This window comes from Eschrichtius robustus, chromosome 3 (assembly GCF_028021215.1).
Source record: "Eschrichtius robustus isolate mEscRob2 chromosome 3, mEscRob2.pri, whole genome shotgun sequence".
Classification (NCBI taxonomy): domain Eukaryota; kingdom Metazoa; phylum Chordata; class Mammalia; order Artiodactyla; family Eschrichtiidae; genus Eschrichtius; species Eschrichtius robustus.
The window spans coordinates 44,419,972-44,440,027 of NC_090826.1; the positions used below are offsets into that span (position 1 = coordinate 44,419,972).

The window sequence follows — 20,056 nt, forward strand, 5'->3', positions numbered from 1 at the left end:
TTTACCACCTAATGATAATGCTACTTAGCTATTATGAATATAATATCTAACTATTAGCTACTATGAATATAATATCTATTAGCTATTGTGAATATAATATCTAATATTATGAATATTATAATGCTGTAATCATCCATGTACAGATCTTATGTGAACATAAGTTTTAATTTCTTTGGGATAAATATCCAGGAGTGCTACTGTTGGGTTCTATGGTAGTTGCATGTTTAGGTTTTAAAAAACTGCCAAACTGTTTCCAAAGTGGCTTTGCCATTTTACACTCCTACCAATATAAGGCTGACCCAGTTTCTCTGCATTTTGCCAGCATTTGGTGTTATTACTATTTTTTATTTCAGTCATTTTGATAGGTATGTAGCCATTATTTCTTCAAATACTTTTTCAACCCTACCCTATTTCTCCTCTCTTTCTGGGACAAATAGCTCTGTTCAATTTTTTTTTTTTTAGTCTATTTTTTTTTCTTGTTCTTTAGGTTTGGGTAATTTCTATTTTTTAATCTTTTAGTTCACTGATTCTTTCCTCTGTTCCTTCTGTTCTGTTGTTTAGCCCAACCATTACTGTATTTTTCAATTCTAAAATTTTCCTTTGTTTATTTTATTTATTTATTTTTGGCTGCATTGGGTCTTTGTTGCTGCACGTGGGCTTTCTCTAGTTGCGGTGAGTGGGGGCCACTGTTAGTTGCGGTGCGTGGGCTTCTCATTGCAGTGGCTTCTCTTTGTTGCAGAGCACAGGCTCTGGGCACACGGGCTTCAGTAGTTGTGGCATGCGGGCTCAGTAGTTGCGGCTCATGGGCTCTAGAGTGCAGGCTCAGTAGTTGTGGCACAAGGGCTTACTTGCTCCGCTGCACGTGGGATCTTCCCAGACCAGGGCTCAAACCCGTGTCCCCTGCATTGACATGCGGATTCTTAACCACTGCACCACCAGGGAAGCCCTCCCTTTGGTTCTTCTTTATATCTTCTATTTCTTTTTTGAGGCTTTTTGTTTTCCATTTGTTTCAAGCATGTTTGTAATTGTACACTTTAGCATTTTTCTGATGGCTCCTTTAAGATCTTCATAAAATAATTTTAACATTTGTGTTATTTCAGCGTTGACATCTATAGATTGTCTTTTTTCAGTTTGAGATCTTACTGGTCCTTTGTATGATGAGTGAATTTTTATTGAAATCGGGACATTTTGGGTATTATGTTATGAGACTACTGTTTTAGTCTGTGTCTCTGACACCACTTTAGCAGTGGAAGGTGGAGGCACTGCCTTGTTATTGCAGGATTGGGATAATGTTCTGGTTCCCCGCTTGACTTCTGTTGACACCCAAGACTTGGGGCTCCTCATTATTGCTGTGCAGGGGATTGGCGTTCTGTTTCCCCACTAGGTGTCTACTGATACTGCCCTAGCTGAGGGAGGTATGAGTACCTCATTTCTCTTCTTCAGTTGGCCTCCACTGACAGCATGTTGGGGTGAGGTGACCTCATTACTTACTGTTGGGCAGTGATGAAGTCTCGACTCTCTACTAGGCTTCCTTTGACACCACTCCAGCACGGAGGGGGAGGAGCACCTCATTACTGCCAGATGGACATGAAAGTCCTGGCTCCCTACTCAGCCTTCTGTAACACCTCCCTGTGGGGAGACTGGGGCAACTAGTTACAGCAAGATTGAAAGTCTAGGTTCCCCTCTTGGCATTTGCTGGTGTGGGTGAGGGTGTGGCCACAGTTTTTTCTTTGGTGTTTGACTGAAGTAAAGTAGTTACTGTCTAAAAGTTGCCCGCCTTGCTAGGCTACCCCATTCCTGATACTTTGGCTAGAGTGAGCAGATTTGGGGGGGAGCTACTTTTGTGTGTGCTTGTTGGTATTTCCCAATTGCCCACTTCTTTGACTTTAAGCCTGGGATGTATGGTGCAAGGAAAAAACCCAGTATCCAACGTATTGTTCTTTGTGTCCCAAGACCCCTAGCTGGTCTGGTTTCTTCTCTTCACCTTTCAGAGTGATCTAGCCTCATTTCTTGTCTCTTCCCACTTCCATACTTAAATTTCCAGAAATGTACCATGTTCTCACTCATATCTAGGTTTTCCCCTATATTCTTTTTCCTCTCTTTACCAGGGAGACACCTTATAGCTCTAGCTCTTTCTTATGTTCAAGCAGTGTAGAGTTACTTGTTGTTTTCTAACTGTGTGCTGGGCTTTCACATCTCTAAGGCTGGTTTTTTTTTTCCATTTTTTAAATTGAGATATAATTGACATGTAACATTATATTAGTTTCAGGTGTACAGCATAATGATTTGCCATAGGTATTCTAAGGCTTTGTTGATGCTGTTTATTCTTCCTTTAATTCCCCTCACCTTCTTTCTCCGTCTTTGAACTTTTCCTTCATCTTTGAAGGACTTTCTCAAAGATCACCTTTTCCATGAAAAGATCTTTTTCAGATTCCAGGCATCATGGATTATTTCCTTTTCTTTGTTTTCATGATACTTTGTACTTGGCTCTGGTATACCATTGGCTAGATCTAGGCACATAGCCCCATCTAAGTCCAAGGGTAGGTTGGGAAACGTAGTTGTCCATGTGTCCAGTAAGGGGAGGAGAACCAGATGTTAGTAAATATCAATAGTGTCTACCACAGTCCTGATTCTGCCATGTGCTATTTCTGTGCTCTTGTAAGGCCACTTTTTTGAACCCCAGTTTACTCATCTATAAATTGTAGATAATCATATTCTTACCTCACTGAATTGTTATGTCAGTTAAATGAAATATTGTTACATGGGAGTGCTTTGGAAATTTTAGCTATCCTTTAACCGTTTTTTGAAGTTAAAATGCTGCTTGTTTTTTCCTAGGTCTCCTGAATGATGCAACTGTAGGTATTTTTAGGGGCAACCAGATGCGCTTAAAACGAGCTTGCATTCGCAAAGCCAAGATCTCTGCCGTTGCGTTCCGGAAAGCCTTCTGCCACCACAAGTTAGTGGAACTTGATGCCACAGGTGTGAATGCTGATATCACAATTACAGACATTATCAGTGGGCTTGGCAGTAACAAATGGATCCAGCAAAATCTCCAGTGCCTAGTGCTGAACTCATTAACTCTCTCACTCGAAGATCCTTATGAGCGGTGCTTTAGCCGGCTTTCCGGCCTTCGAGCATTAAGCATCACCAACGTTCTCTTTTATAATGAAGACCTGGCTGAAGTTGCCTCATTGCCAAGATTAGAGAGCCTGGATATTTCTAACACCTCGATCACAGACATCACGGCTCTGCTGGCCTGCAAAGACCGACTCAAGTCTCTAACCATGCATCACTTGAAATGTTTAAAAATGACAACTACCCAGATACTGGATGTTGTTCGGGAACTAAGACATCTGAATCATCTTGATATTTCAGATGATAAGCAGTTTACATCAGACATAGCTCTTCGATTACTAGAACAAAAGGACATCCTGCCCAACCTCGTCTCCCTGGATGTCTCTGGGAGGAAGCATGTGACAGATAAAGCTGTTGAAGCCTTTATACAACAACGGCCCAGCATGCAGTTTGTAGGTTTGCTGGCCACTGATGCTGGCTACTCTGAATTCCTCACAGGCGAAGGACATTTGAAGGTTAGACTTTAAAAATATATTCCTTTGTCAGGCTGACCAATGTATTAGTTGCATAAGACTCCATTAAGGTGAATGTCTAATAACATATGGAACATGTTCATGAAACAGGACATTATATAGTGGAAAGGGCTTGCTTTAGAGTTAGAGTCCTAATTAAAATGCCAGCTTACTTGCTTCACAACCCAGAGCAAGCTATGATGTAACTTTTTTGAATTTACATTTATTTATAAAATAGATATGATTCGTACCTTGCAAAATTCTTCTGAAGATTAATAATTATATATGTAAAGTGGAAGTCATATAGTAGGCCCTGGATAAATGATAGTTGACATGATGATAATGTTTAGATATTTTGAACCACTTAAACATACCATTTCTAAAGGATCACTTCAAAGAAACTGGGGATGCTCCTTGTTGAATTGAGTATCTGAGGGGAGAGCAAGTTCTCCAAGGAGATCTCTATTGTAGAAATGGTAGAATTTTGCTTTTCTTAAGGTTTCTCATGCCTAATGGTTTAAATTCAGTTTAGGAAACATCTGTTGGACTTGGTACAGCTTGGGATTCAAAGATGAAAAAGATATAGGATTTGCCTCCAAGGAGCCTGATAGTAGTAGTGATGTTATAACTATAAAGCCAAGGATCAGTGTAGTTGCTGTAAGAAAGTAGGAGAAATTTTTTCTAGCTGGAGAATTTTAGACTTGATGGAAGATGGTATCTGAATCAGACTTTGAAGGATAGAATTATAACAAGTTAAGGAAAACTAGTATTCTTCTAACATACATTGTATCCTATAGGTGCTTTATATTGTATATGCCAATATCTATAGATAGGTATTAACCCCATTTTATAGGTGAGAAACAGAGTCATAGAAATTATATGATTTACTATTAGTTAGAACCAACATTTGGATCTACATCTGTCTAATTCCAGAGCCCCATTTTTTTTCCCCTACTTCCTACACCGCTTAAGCAGAAGTATCATTTGATCCTACTGGGGGCAGAGTCAGGGATGGCCTAGAAATGAATACTGTGACCAAAATGACAAGGTATCTTTTTTGAGCAACCATTATTTTATTTATTTTTTATAGAAGTATAGTTGATTTACAGTGTTGTATTAGTTTCTTGTGTACAGCAAAGTGATTTTTTCATATTCTTTTCCATTATGGTTTATTACAGGATATTGAATATAGTTCCCTGTGTTATATAATAGGACCTTGTTGTTTATCTATTTTATATATAGTAGTTTGTATCTGCTAATCCCAAACTCTTAATTTATCCCTCCCTCTTTCCCCTTTGAAAACCATAAGTTTGTTTTCTATGTCTGTGAGTCTGTTTCTGTTTTATACATAAGTTCATTTTTCTCATACTTTATTTTTTTTTAATAAATTTATTTTATTTATTTTATTTTTTGGCTGCGTTGGGTCTTCATTGCTGCGTGCAGGCTTTCTCTAGTTGCAGCAAGCGAGGGCTACTCTTCACTGCTGTGCACGGGCTTCTCATTGCAGTGGCTTCTCTTGTTGGGGAGCATGGGCTCTAGGCACGCGGGCTTCAGTAGTTGTGGCACGTGGGCTCAGTAGTTGTGGTTCACAGGCTCTGGAGTGCAGGGTCAGTAGTTGTGGTGCACGGGCTTAGTTGCTCTGTAGCATGTGGTATCTTCCCGGACCAGGGCTCGAACCCATGTCCCCCGCATTGACAGTTGGATTCTTAACCACTGCACCACCAGGGAAACCCCTGTCTCATAGTTTAGATTCCACATATAAGTGATATATGGTATTTGCCTTTGTCTGTCTGACTTACTTCACTTAGTATAATAATCTCTAGGTCCATCCATGTTGCTGCAAATGGCAATATTTCTTTCTTTTTTATGGCTGAGTAGTATTCCATCGTGTATATATACCACATCTTCTTAATCCATTCTTCTGTTGATGGACATTTAGATTGCTTCCATATCTTGGCTATTGTAAAATAGTGCTGCTGTGAGCATTGTGGTGCATGTATCTTTTCAAATTATAGTTTTCTCCAGTTATATGCCCAGGAGTGAGATTGCTGGATCATATGGTAACACTATTTTTAGTATTTTAATGAACCTCCATACTGTTTTCCATAGTGACTGAACCAATTTACATTCCTACCAACAGTGTAGTAGGGGTCCTTTTTTTGTGCAACCATTATTGATCTCAAAAAAGGAGAAGGAAACTTTAGTTATAAACATTTTAAAACATTTCACTTCTTAGATTATTTGTAAATGTAGACTTTAAAAACTAGAATGTAAGAAATTATTTTGAGTCACTCTTTTTTATTCATTCAATAAATATTTTATTAAGTGCATACTCTGTACTGTGCTGGACATGGGGATTTGATGGTGAGGCAAAACAGGCATGCTCTTGCCCTCATGGAGCTTGTAATTTAGTGAGGGAGTCAAACAATGAAGTTTCATATGTCGTGGGTATATGCTTTAAATATATGTATTTATATTTCATATACATATTTTTTTATATTTTATTATTTATTTATTCATTTATTTGTTTATTGGCTGCATTGGGTCTTTGTTGCTGCGCGCAGGTTTTCTCTAGTTGTGGCAAGCGGGGGCTGCTGTTCGTTGCAGTGCGCGGGCTTCTCATTGCGGTGGCATCTGTTGTTGCAGAGCATGGGCTCTAGGCGCGTGGGCTTCAGTAGTTGTGGCTCGCGGGCTCTAGAGTGCAGGCTCAGTAGTTGTGGCACATGGGCTTAGTTGCTCCGCGGCATGTGGGATCTTCCCGGACGAGGGCTCGAACACGTGTGCCCTGCATTGGCAGGCAGATTCTTAACCACTGAGCCACCAGGGAAGTCCTCATATACATATATTAACATATAATATGCATACATACATATGCTTTAAACTGCATAGTGCTAAGAATCTAGAAGATATACAATACTACATTTGAGAATGTTTAACGGAGAGACTCGACTTAGTTTAAGGCTTCTCTGAGGACTTGATGAATAAGTGAAGATCTTATGGATGAGTAGCTTGGTAGAGGAAATTCCAGGCAGCGAGAATGATATATGCAAAAGATGTGTGGTAGGAAGGAGCATGGTACGTCCAAGGAACTGCAAGAAGGCCACTGTGGCTAGAGTTCCAGAGTAAGAAGTTGCAGAGCAATGAAGTGAGGCTGGAGAAGTAGGTGCCAGGGCCAGATTTCGCCAGGTCACATAAGCCAGGTGCAGGGCAGCAAGAAGTTTGAGGAACTTACATACAACTTGTTATGGAACAAGACAGATTTGTAGCACAGGGCTTGTTGGTAAAGGAAATATAAACATGTAAATTACTATTTTAGTGTTACTTAACTCCCTAAGAAGTGGGTCAGACAGTAAAGAACTGTAAAAATCAAAGGGGAAGAATTCTTATCTCTGTGTACTGGGAGTTTCGGAAGGATTTCCCAGATGTGAGCTTGACCTGTGTCCTGAAGGATGAAAGGAATGTGTCCCTAGTACACTACACTAAATAATCTTCTCAAGGCAAAGATCCTCTAATAGTTGTGATTCCTGAGCCGTACAATTTTTGCTGATTGTTCTTACCACCAACAGACCCTAGAGTGAATTAGCCTAAGTTTTTCAGTTGAGGCTAGTAGGACATCTGTGTTCCACAATGCCTCTGTGAAACAAGCTTGATTTCACAAATGGAACTGTTATTACTTCGAAATCTTGGCTCTAGGAAACACCTACTTTATTTGCTATCATCTAGTTTCCACCTCTGTAAACATTGAAACAGTGATTCTCAGCCTTGACTGTAACTAAAATTACCTAGAGTGTAATTATTTGAGATGAAGGATGTGTTAACTAACCATATCATGCTAATCATTTTGCAATATTTACATGTATCAACTCATCATATTTTACACATTAAACTTACATGATGTATTTGTGATATATGCATGTATAATATTATATATCTTGATAAAGCTGGAAAAAATTTTTAATTAAAAAAATTCATCTGAGGAACTTGAGGAATTAAATCAGAACCACAGGGAGGTGGGACCCAGGCATCAGTATTTTTTAAAGCTCCTTGGGTGATTGTAATATGCAGCTAAAGTGGAGAATCATTGTTTTAAAATAATTTTTAAAAAATAGAGATCATTGGAACTTTGCCCTTTATTCAACTATACACAAAAGTTGATGTTTCTTTTTTTTTCATTAGTTATCTGTTTTATATCTATTAGTGTATATATGTCAGTCCCAATCTCCCAATTCATCTCACCCCTCCTTTCCCACCTTGGTGTCCATACGTTTGTTCTCTATATCTGTGTCTCTATTTCTGCCTTGCAGACAGGTTCATCTGTACCATTTTTCTAGATTCCACATATATGCGTTAATATACAATATTTGTTTTTCTCTTTCTGACTTACTTCACTCTGTATGACAGTCTCTAGGTCCATCCACGTCTCTACAAATGACCCAATTTCGTTCCTTTTTATGGCTGAGTAATATTCCATTGTATGTATGTACCACATCTTCTTTATCCATTTGTCTGTTGATGGGCATTTAGGTTGCTTCCATGACCTGGCTATTGTAAATAGTGCTGCAGTGAACATTGTGGTGCATGTGTCTTTCTGAATTAATGGTTTTCTCTGGGTATATGCCCAGTAGTGGGATTGCTGGGTCATGGTAATTCTATTTTTAGTTTTTTAAGGAACCTCCATACTGTTCTCCATAGTGGCTGTATCAATTTACATTCCTACCAACAGTGCAAGAGGGTTCCCTTTTCTCCACACCCTCTCTGGCATTTATTGTTTGTAGATTTTTTGATGATGCCCATTCTGACTGATCTGAGGTAATACCTCATTGTAGTTTTTTTTTTTTTTTTTTTTCCACACACACACACTGTATTTTATTTTTACGAGAGATAAATAGACTGACACCAAACATTGTACATGGATGACCACAACAAAAGCAACAATGATTGCAATTACCAAACATGAAACACACTCATACTATGTCATAATATTGACATTTAGTCCAGTAATCCTCCACTGTAACAGCTCCTTTACTTTGCAGTGAAAATTGATTTGTATATTCTTTGCCTCTGAGTCCTTGTGGGATTTTTTTTTTTTTTTTAAATTCAGCTTAGAACTGCTTTTGCTGCATCCCATAGGTTTTGTGTCGTCGTGTTTTCATTGTCATTTGTCTCCAGGTATTTTTTGATTTCCTCTTTGATTTCTTCAGTGATCTCTTGGTTATTTAGTAACATATTGTTTAGCCTCCATGTGTTTGTGCTTTTCACGTTTTTTTCCCTGTAATTCATTTCTGATCTCATAGCGTTGTGGTCAGAAAAGATGCTTGATATGATTTCAATTTTCTTAAATTTACTGAAGCTTGGTTTGTGACCCAAGATGTGATCTATCCTGGAGAATGTTCTGTGCGCACTTGAGAAGAAAGTGTAATCTGCTGTTTTTGGATGGAATGTCCTATAAATATCAATTAAATCTCTCTGGTCTATTGTGTCATTTAAAGCTTCTGTTTCCTTATTTATTTTCATTTTGGATGATCTGTCCATTGGTGTAAGTGAGGTGTTAAAGTCCCCCACTATTATTGTGTCACTGTCGATTTCCTCTTTTATAGCTGTTAGCAGTTGCCTTATGTATTGAGGTGCTCCTATGTTGGGTGCATATATATTTATAATTGTTATATCTTCTTCTTGGATTGATCCCTTGATCATTATGTAGTGTCCTTCCTTGTCTCTTGTAACATTCTTTATTTTAAAGTCTATTTTATCTGATATGAGTATAGCTACTCCAGCTTTCTTTTGATTTCCATTTGCATGGAATATCTTTTTCCATCCCCTCACTTTCAGTCTGTATGAGTCCCTAGGTCTAAAGTGGGTCTCTTGTAGACAGCATATATATGGGTCTTGTTTTTGTATCCATTCAGCCAGTCTATGTCTTTTGGTTGGGGCATTTAATCCATTCACGTTTAAGGTAATTATCGATATGTATGTTCCTATGACTATTTTCTTAATTGTTTTGGGTTTGTTTTTGTAGGTCCTTTTCTTCTCTTGTGTTTCTCACTTAGAGAAGTTCCTTTAGCATTTGTTGTAGAGCTGGTTTGGTGGTGCTGAATTCTCTTAGCTTTTGCTTGTCTGTAAAGCTTTTGATTTCTCCATCAAATCTAAATGAGATCCTTGCCGGGTAGAGTAATCTTGGTTGTAGGTTCTTCCCTTTCATCACTTTAAGTATATCATGCCACTCCCTTCTGGCTTGCAGAGTTTCTGCTGAGAAATCAGCTGTTAACCTTATGGGAGTTCCCTTGTATGTTATTTGTCGTTTTTCCCTTGCTGCTTTCAATAATTTTTCTTTGTCTTTAATTTTTGCCACTTTGATTACTATGTGTCTCGGCGTGTTTCTCCTTGGGTTTATTCTGTATGGGACTCTCTGCGCTTCCTGGACTTGGGTGGCTATTTCCTTTCCCATGTTAGGGAAGTTTTCTACTATAATCTCTTCAAATATTTTCTCTGGTCCTTTCTCTCTCTCTTCTCCTTCTGGGACCCCTATAATGCGAATGTTGTTGCGTTTAATGTTGTCCCAGAGGTCTCTTAGGCTGTCTACATTTCTTTTCATTCTTTTTTCTTTAGTCTGTTCCGCAGCAGTGAATTCCACCATTCTGTCTTCCAGGTCACTTATCCGTTCTTCTGCCTCAGTTATTCTGCTATTGATTCCTTCTAGTGCAGTTTTCATTTCAGTTATTGTATTGGTCATCTCTGTTTGTTTGTTCTTTAATTCTTCTAGGTCTTTGTTAATCATTTCTTGCATCTTCTCAATCTTTGCCTCCATTCTTATTCCGAGGTCCTGGATCATCTTCACTATCATTATTCTGAATTCTTTTTCTGCAAGGTTGCCTATCTCCACTTCATTTAGTTGTTTTTCTGGGGTTTTTTCTTGTTCCTTCATCTGGTACATAGCCCTCTGCCTTTTCATCTTCTCTATCTTTCTGTAACTGTGGTTTTTGGTCCACAGGCTGCAGGATTGTAGTTTTTCTTGCTTCTGCTGTCTGCCCTCTGGTGGTTGAGGCTATCTAAGAGGCTTGATGGGAGGCTCTCCTCATTGTAGTTTTGATTTGCATTTCTCTAATAATTAGTAATGTTGAGCATCTTTTCATGTACCTCTTGGCCAAAAAATTGATGTTTCTTTTAAATTATTTGTTTGACTACTAATTTGAGAGCTGAAAAATAATAGGTCATGTTAAGGGAAGAGAGCTGAGATTGCTCTGTCTCCTTTTTTAGAATTTTCCAAGTTAGCAAAGTTGATGAAAAACTTGTCTGAAATGATTGTCTTAGTATTGTGATGCTTTAAACTAGTTTAGGTTGACATTTTTGGCTTTACATGTTTTTTAGACCACACTGAAAGATGCAGGAAATAGGGACAGTGTGACTCCCCAGTATTCCTTATGAGGCATTATATGGTACTCTTAGTGGGTGGTTATAAGAACAAAAGTTTTGTTTTTTCCACTTTCATATATATTATTTATTTTGATCTCTTGACTCTGTGTGGGAGGTATTGTCCTCAGTGGGAGGGAATGGCTTTCTTAAGGGTCACAGCCAGCTGATGAGCCTGGTATGTGTCCTTTCTACTACATCTCATTGCCTATATTTGAGAATCTTAGTTCTTTCCTTTCCTCTCTTGTTTCTAGTCCCAACACAGATGGTTTTCTTACCACAGAATTACCAACCCTGTCATCTCTGTTTCCCTACCCAATTTATTCGTCTGTAAGCATCAGTTTCTTGAACCTTCCACTTCTCCACAATTAGGACTCTTATGTTTTTTGGCTGCCTCATTCCTAGACTCTGGGGTTATTTACCAAGCTGTGGTTCCCAGTTCCTGAGAATCACTGGTTGTGTGCTAAACCCAATATTCTCAGTCGTCATCTTATTTGATCTAAAGTGGCATTTGACACAGTTGATCTTGTCCTCCTTCTTGAAATACTTTTTTTTACTTAGTTTCTAGGATATCAGACTTGTCTTGTTTTTTCCCTACTTTTTGGACTCACCCTGGATTTCCTTTATTGGTTCTTCCTAATCTCCCAGGCCCTAAACCTATATGCTGATGACTCCTAAATTTATATCTCTAGCCTAGACTTCTCCCTTGAGAACTAAGAATCCTATATTAAACTGCAGTAATCAACATCCAGTGAAGGTACATATAAGTTTTTTTAAGCAAAGGAGTCGATCCATTTTAAAAAACACTAAGTACTTTTTAAAGATGTCTGAGCTAGGGCCTCTGCCCTTGAGGAATTCTAGTCTCGTGGAGAGGAGGCAGACCAATTTAAAAATAGCTTTAATCCATTGTAAGAAATGCTATAATAGAGTTATATACTGAGTGCTATAAGAAAGTTTTTCCTTAGAATATACATTTTAGTTTTAATCAGTATATTAAATATTAATAAGGCTTAATTTAGTGGTTAGGGGTATTTTCTCTGTTTTAAATTGTTTGCAGAAACTAGTGCATACAGCCACTTGTTTGTTTTGTTTTGTTCGTTTTTTTTTTTTTTTGATCTAGCATATGGAATTGATTGAATTGAAGATGCGTATAGTTTGAGGAGCCAGATTGCTTGATTTGAGGGTTTATCACTGGCTAGAGAAGTGTTGATCACTGAATAAACATACAGGCAATGAAATTTGGTTTAGAGTATTTACATTCCAGTAACAAAAGTTCTTTAATTTTATATTTAAAGGTAACTTGAGGTTACATTTCATGTAAGTTAATATAAAGCTGTTGGAATCAACCAAATGTGGACTGATGAAGTCTGATGAAGATTATCGTTAATGTGTTTTCCGTCATACAATCTTTTTTATCTCACATAATAATTCAGTGTCTTTCCAAATCTAAGAAAATCTAAGAAAAAGTTCAGGGTGATTCCAAAAGAACTGAATACTTGGAAAGTTTTTATTATTCAATAACTGCTTATATATTGGAATACATAGTCAAGACCAATGTTTATGTATGTATATTATACATAAATAGTTTAAAAAGCATTTTGTAAAGAAACTTCCACTGTTATTCCTACAATCTTACAAATGCTCAAAACGTGCCTTTGTGTCACTTGGTACACATCTGTACTGTAGTCTAATTCTTATTAGACCTTTGTAGCATATCCTATCAGTGTTTGAAATGTCAGCCATGATGCAGCCCTTCATTTCCTCAAAGCTGCACATTCCCGCCTGAATACTCTATGTTCATATAAAACCTAGTTACTGAGTAATATATTTTAAAAGTGTTTATTTTTGTGTCACCTTTTATAATGGTACTGCCAAAAAAAGACAGTCTTCCACCTTAATGAGAAGATTATCTCTCTCTGAACAGCAGGGTTTTGGGTTTTGGTTTTGTTTTGTTTTTTGCGTTTTTTTACCTTTTTGTAAAATAAGACAGATGCAAAGACCATAAATAACAAATGTATACCTTAATGAGTGAAAATAAGATGAACACACTTGAAACCATCACTCAGGTTAATAAATAGAACTTGTCAGCTACAAGTTGATCACAACTCCCTCCTTCCCCACAAAAGTAATCTCTGTCCAGACTTTAATGATAATCATGTCCTTGCTCTTTTAAATAACTTATCATCCAACTGTTTACCTCTAGGCACTTAGTTAATCTTACCCATTTTTCAAAATTATATGTCTTTTGAGTATCTTTTGTAAGTTCCCTCTCCATCCCTTTCTTTTCCTTATAATTTGTGTATTAACGAATCCAGCCCTTTGATTTGTAGAGTCTCCCTCAACCTGGGTTTTCTTGATTGTGTGCTTGTAGTGCATATTTCACTGACTTTGTATTTTCTGCAAATTGGTAGTTGGATTTAGTGACTTAATCAAACTCATGTTTGATCCCTTTGGCAGGACCCTCAGGTGTTGTGCTCTTTCATTAAGGAAGTACATAATGTCTGGTTGTTTTTCTTTCTGTGATTTTTAGCAGTTGTTGACACTCAACACCTAGTTATTCATTGGGGATCATGGTGATATTCTAGAAGTTTCTTTTTTTTTTTTTTTAAGTTTTGTTTATTTATTTTTGGCTGCATGGGTTTCTTTAGTTGTGGCAAGCGGGGGCTACTCTTCGTTGCAGTGCACAGGCTTCTCATTGCAGTGGCTTCTCTTGTTGCGGAGCACGGGCTGTAGGCACGCAGGCTTCAGTAGTTGTGGCATGCAGGCTCAGTAGTTGTGGCTCATGGGATCTAGAGCTCAGGCTCAGTAGTTGTGGTGCACGGGCTTAGTTGTTCTGCCTCATTTGGGATCTTCCCAGACCAGGGCTCGAACCCATGTCCCCTGCATTGGCAGGCGGATTCTTAACCACTGCGCCACTAGGGAAGCCCTCTTTTTTTACTCATTAGTTGGATTACTTTTCTAAAAAGCCACTTCCTGTTAATATACATTTCATTACCCAATGGTATATGAACCACAGTTTAAGGATATTAACCTGTATAAATGGGAAATTCCTAGATAAACTTACTTTTGAACAGCACCTCTTGATGCTGAGTGGGAGCTTGATAAATCTGGGAAAATTAATTAATACATTTATTTGATAAGTATTTATTGAGTGCTTATTATGAGCCACACACAATGCTCCCTGTTGAGGTACAGTGGTGAATAGGTCAGTCTACTAGGGGGGTTATGATAATGGCTATGAAGGAGGTGTTTCAGGGAGACCTGATTTAGATTGGTGGGTCAGAGAAGGCCTTTCTAGAGAAGTGTCATTTAACTTGAAATGGGAAGGATGAATAGAAATTAGGTAGAGAAAGAGAGGAAGATTTCACTCAGAGAGGATATTATATTTAGTAGCCTTTTCCTGGGAAAGAGCTTGGCTTATTGAAAGATCAGAAAGAAAGGCCACTATAGGGTGCGGGGGAGGGATAGATTGGGAGTTTGGGATTGACATGTACACACTGCTATAAAAATAAAAAAAAAATAAGAGAAAGGCCACTGTAGTTACAACATTGTGAGTTAGGGGGAGAGGGTTACCTTAAGAGGCAGTAGGAGCCTAATCATGGGTAGTAAGACCTTATAAATAGTGTTACATATCTTGAGATTTATTTTAGGTACAGTACAGAAAATTTTACCCATAGACTTATAGTAGAGTCTGAGCCTATCTAATATACATCTCTTTAGCATATGTACACCTCCATAGGATGACTTTTCTGGAGGGATTGGAAAGTGATCATTCCCATTTGTTTCAGGCTTTGCAAAGCTACCCTGGATGCCATCCACACAAATGATGTTTGGATAGAGACAGTTAGAGGGTTGAAAAGAATCCTAAAAACTCATCTTCTGTCTATGTTCAAAGGTGTCTGGAGAGGCCAATGAAACTCAGATTGCCGAAGCATTGAAGCGGTACAGTGAACGGGCATTCTTTGTCCGGGAAGCTCTATTTCACCTTTTTAGCCTGACTCATGTGATGGAAAAAACAAAACCAGAAATTTTAAAGGTAAGAATAAGAAACTGCATATGAGAAATTTGAAATTGTCTTCCTAGATAGATGATAGTTTTGTGAAGAAAATTAGTGAAAATTTGCATTTAGTCTTTGGTTTTTTATAATGGGATTGATAATGTATAATTTCAGTTATTAGCCATAAATGAGAATGAGAGGAGATAGTTGCATAGTGTTACTGAAGTTTTATAGTAGTCTCATTTAAGCAATATAAATGCCTTCAAGTTCATATTTAACTGTCTAAAACCAATAATCACTGTGATATGTTTTCACCAGCTGTAGTAGAAAATGGAATATATGACTGGAATCAGGACACTGCTTTGTATATTACCCCTGTATTGCTTCCATATAGGCTTTTTTAAGAAATACAATATTGGAATTTTATAAGGCACTTTTCCATGCAATTTATGAACCTCCTGTGCTTTTGTAACTAATCTGCGTTATTCCTCAATTAAGATATTTTAACCAAGACAGCTTTTGAAAGGCAAGAAAGGAGGATTCTTAATTTTGTTGATTACTTAGGACATTGTTTGTCAGAATGTGGTCCTCTATCCATCAGAAGTCTGGGATACTGCTTATTTTAAGAAGCATATTCGTGAGAGGCTTCCCTGGCGGTCCAGTGGCTGAGACTTTGCCTTCCAATGCAGTGGGTGCGGGTTCAATCCCTGGTTGGGGAGCTAAGATCCCACGTGCCTCGTGGCCAAAAAACCAAAACATAAAACAGAAGCAATATTGTAACAAATTCAGTGAAGACTTTGAAAATGGTCCACATAAAAAAAAAAAAATCTTTAAAAGGGGCTTCCCTGGTGGTGCAGTGGTTAAGAATCCACCTGCCAATGCAGGGGACAAGGGTTCGAGCCCTGGTCCGGGAAGATCCCACATGCCACAGAGCAACTAAGCCCGTGTGCCACAACTACTGAGCCTGCACTCTAGAGCCCGCGAGTCACAACTACTGAAGCCTGCACGCCTAGAGCCTGTGCTCCGCAACAAGAGAAGCCCCCGCTCACTGCAACTAGAGAAAGCCAGCGTGCAGCAACGAAGACCCAACGCAGCCAAAAAATACATAAATAAATAAATTAATTAATTAATTAAATCTTTAAAAAAATAAAAAGCATATTTGTGAATCTCCAAGAAATTTAGATTCAATAGGGCTGGGTACAGGAATTATAAGGAAAATTAAGAGTACCTCAGGAATTCGTGAGGTACAGGAATCTGCATTTTAATAATCCCCCAAGATAATCCTTATGCACATTCAGTTTAGAAACCAATGAGTATAGGACTATATTATATTTGATACCTCATTTAGTGGGCACGACAATCCCAAGAGATAAGTTTTATCTCCTGTTTTACAGATTATGTACCTGAGGGTCTGTGAGGTTAAGTAACAGAAAGTTAGTGTCAGAGCCAGAAATGCGTTAACCTCCCAGTTTCTTAGATTTTGAGAATGGGGTGTTTGGAAAGGAACCAGTAACAAACATTTAAGTCCTAAGGTGTTACCCCCAACATCTGTCACCTCCTATGTACATACCAGAGGATGTTGGCACTTGGTATATGCATTATCATTTTTTGGTTTTGGTTACTGTGAACCTGAGTAACAAAGGACCAGACCTCTAGTCCTGATCTGAAATATTTACTCATTCATTCATTCATTCATTCAGAGAATGATGCAGAGAGAAATGTGATTCTTGCAAAGGAGAGCAAAGAAAAAGGTGGTAGTTGGCTGAAGAAGTGTGTGTTGTTTTTTTTTTTTTCTTTTTTTGGATGGGAGAAAAAAATAGCTTGTTTGTATGCTGATATTAATGATCCAGTACAGAATAAAAAACTGATAACAGGAGTGAAAGGGGAGAACAGCTGAAGCAGTGTCCTTGAGTAGACAAGAAGGGAAGAATCTAGCATATAAGTGGAGGGATTACCTTTAGAGAGGAGCCCCAAAAGGTCATTTATGGTAACAGGCAGGAAGACAGCATATGCACATGTGTATGCTGGTAAGGAGGTACATGTGGAAGTGAGAATCTGAAGTTCTTTATGATTGCTTCAGTTTTCTCAGGGTAACTGGAAGCAAGGTCTTCAGCCAGTAGTGAGGAATGGGGAGGATTTGTTGGGGATTTGAGGAGAGAGGAAAAGGAGAGAAGTAGTTACGTCAGCCAGAGGGAAGTGAATGGATATTATGGTACTCTAACTTTAACAGTGTTCTTAAGGAACTGAATGTTGGGATTTGAAAGTGAAGTTTGCTTCTGGTTTACTGTCTTCAAGTCAGTAAGAATTTGTTTAGTGCTTAGCATATAATAGGCCCTGAACTAGGTCTTGGAAATACAAAGATGTTTTCCCTAAATAGAAAAGATTCTTTAGCCTTACAGAAAAATCTCTGGACATGAACAACTTGATACCTACCTTGACCAGGTGGACAGGAACTAAATATTGGTGAGTAACTGCTATGTCCTAGGCTCTGCACGTGAGGATAAAAAAGATACTTAAGACATCTTAGAAATTATTATAGATCAACAAAGTAATGTTGCTATATGAAGAGAGCTTATATTTATAAGTTGGATCAAAAGAGCTAATTTTTTTTTTCCAGCTTGTGGTTACTGGGATGAGAAACCACCCTATGAATTTGCCAGTGCAACTTGCTGCAAGCGCCTGTGTGTTTAACTTAACGAAGCAGGATCTTGCTGCAGGAATGCCTGTGCGACTCCTGGCTGATGTGACCCATTTGCTGCTCAAAGCCATGGAACATTTTCCCAATCACCAGCAGGTAAGCATATGGGAACTCCCATTCAAATAGTCCTTTTAGTGTCTCTTACCCATCTCCCACCTCCATACAGTTCATTTTAGTAGACCAAGCCTGGAAATTCAAATGCCTTTGGAGGCTGTGAAGTAATAAATTTATGGTGTGACTGAGTGCAGGATAATAGAGAAGTAGAAAACTAGAGAATGCTTTCCTTGCCTAAAAGTATTTCAGTCCAAATGTTGAGGGAAATAAAGCAAGCCATACAAAACATCTTGCACCTAGACCTTGAGTTAGTGATAATTTCAGCAAACAGACATAGGCGTAGAGCTTTTGTTCTGAGCCAGGCACTGGTTCAGTACTCAAGTACTCAGTACTTAAGTACTGGGATAGAGAAATGAGTAAGACATGGATTTTCTATTTCTAGCAGTATAGGTAGACTACAAAACCTGTCCTGTCCTCAGCATGAAAACTAAAAATGCTGCTTGAATTACATTTTTAACTCTTAAAATTTAACAGTGAGTTGGCAAGTTAGTAAAAAATACTCAAAGGTGCAAAACCAAGTAAAAATGGCAACCCAGATAGGTGAGTGGGTCATTAAAGCCAGCTTCCCTCATTGAGAGCAATTGCCAAACTAGATGAACTTTAGGCTTTGGTGTTCATGGACTCTGGAAGCCAGGTGAACAGAAGACAAAATAAGACCCACCCAAAGGCCACCAGAAGGGAGGGAGATTAGCTGGAGTTATCCTATTTATTACCCTATTTCTCATGTAATAGAAAAGATTAAAAAAAATGTGCAAGTAAACTTATATGGGCCCAGTGGAAGTCAGTCTTTGAACAGTAGGTGGGCAGAATAAAGGTTTTAAGAAATAAGTGGTGTTTTATCAATCTTTCTTTTTTTATAGAGTCTACCCCTATTTAAAAAATAAAATAATATTTTATTCAGGATTTTTTTTCTCCCTTTGGTTCTTTAGTTACAGAAGAATTGCCTCCTTTCACTTTGCAGTGATCGAATTCTTCAAGATGTTCCATTTAACAGGCAAGTGATAGCACTAGAACTTAAAATGGGGCAAAATGGAATTTTAGAAATATGTCTTGGGTCATTTCTTACCATTCAGGATATTCCTGGTGTACAATTAGTCAAGTGGGTGGGATTGTGCGTTGCCTTATAGAATGCTAAATCTACTTTCTCTAATTTAGTGCTTTGACATTCATGATAACAGATTGGCCCCTGTTTTCATAGCCCTTTGCATAAGAATTTATATTGATTATAGTTTTTAGAATATCTGCACAATATTGTGGGCTGAAGAAATTGAGGCATATAGAAATTCAGTGTCTTGCCCGTGGTTTTGTGACTAGTAACTGCTAACCTAGAAAGACTCAAGTCTTCTAGGCCCAGTGTTCTTTTCTCTGTATCATACCTCATTATTATTGCTATTTGATATTTAATTATAGAAGAAACTTTTTAAGCAGAGGTTAAGGGAGACCATATAGCTGGATTCCAGTAAGTATAAAGGGTTTCCTTGTTTTCTAAGATGTGATTTGGGAGCTAAACAGGTTTTTTTTTTTTTCATTTTACTATTTTAAAATATAATTTTTTAATGATGGTATTTTGAAGAAGAAATTTATACTTTATGATTTAATGAGAAATGTCTTTCTCAAGCAGTAATTTTACTGTGAATTACTTTTATTTGGGTAACAGTACACTGTTAACTGGCATGGCTGAGGCAATGAAGTATTCCATTTACTATTTGAAATAAATAGTTTGGATAAAAATATAACTACATATATCTCATGTAGATTGCTAATTTTATTTTATAAATATATTGAGCATCTGTATTGATCACATAAAGTCATAGGTAGAAAAGACATAATCTCCCAAAGAAAATTATAAACTACCCCAGGGTTGGCAAACTTTTTCTTAAAGGGCCAGATAATAAATGTTCTAGGTTTGTGAGCCATTGGGTCTCTGTTGGACCTACTTAACTCTGCCGTTGTACCTCCAAAGCAGCCATAGACACTTTATAAACAAATGGGGATAACTATGTTCCAATAAAACTTTAGAAAACAGGCAGCTGGGCCCACAGCTATTAAGATCACTCAAGGTAGGCTATCATTTGCCCTTGATGTAGCCTGTGCACTCTGCTAGAATTGAGCTTCTTTGTGGTAAGAGACGGTGATTGGTTCATCTTGCCCCTAGTACTTAGTACTTAAGTGGATGTTTAATGGATGGATGGATGAATGAATGAATTATGAGTATAATAGAAGACAATCATTCATAGAAGAGGATGACAGAAT

The 20,056-nt window shown here is 37.9% G+C and overlaps 1 protein-coding gene across 1 annotated transcript in view; it reads left to right on the top strand.

Annotated features, from left to right (window-relative positions):
* Positions 1-20,056, top strand: part of ZYG11B (zyg-11 family member B, cell cycle regulator) — a 79,332-nt gene that overhangs the window by 25,961 nt on the left and 33,315 nt on the right. Inside the window, exons 3-6 of the mRNA XM_068539890.1 lie at positions 2,836-3,590; positions 14,890-15,030; positions 17,609-17,785; positions 18,733-18,797. Coding sequence (XP_068395991.1) covers positions 2,836-3,590; positions 14,890-15,030; positions 17,609-17,785; positions 18,733-18,797 — 1,138 coding nt within the window. The remainder of the gene's footprint in view (positions 1-2,835; positions 3,591-14,889; positions 15,031-17,608; positions 17,786-18,732; positions 18,798-20,056) is intronic.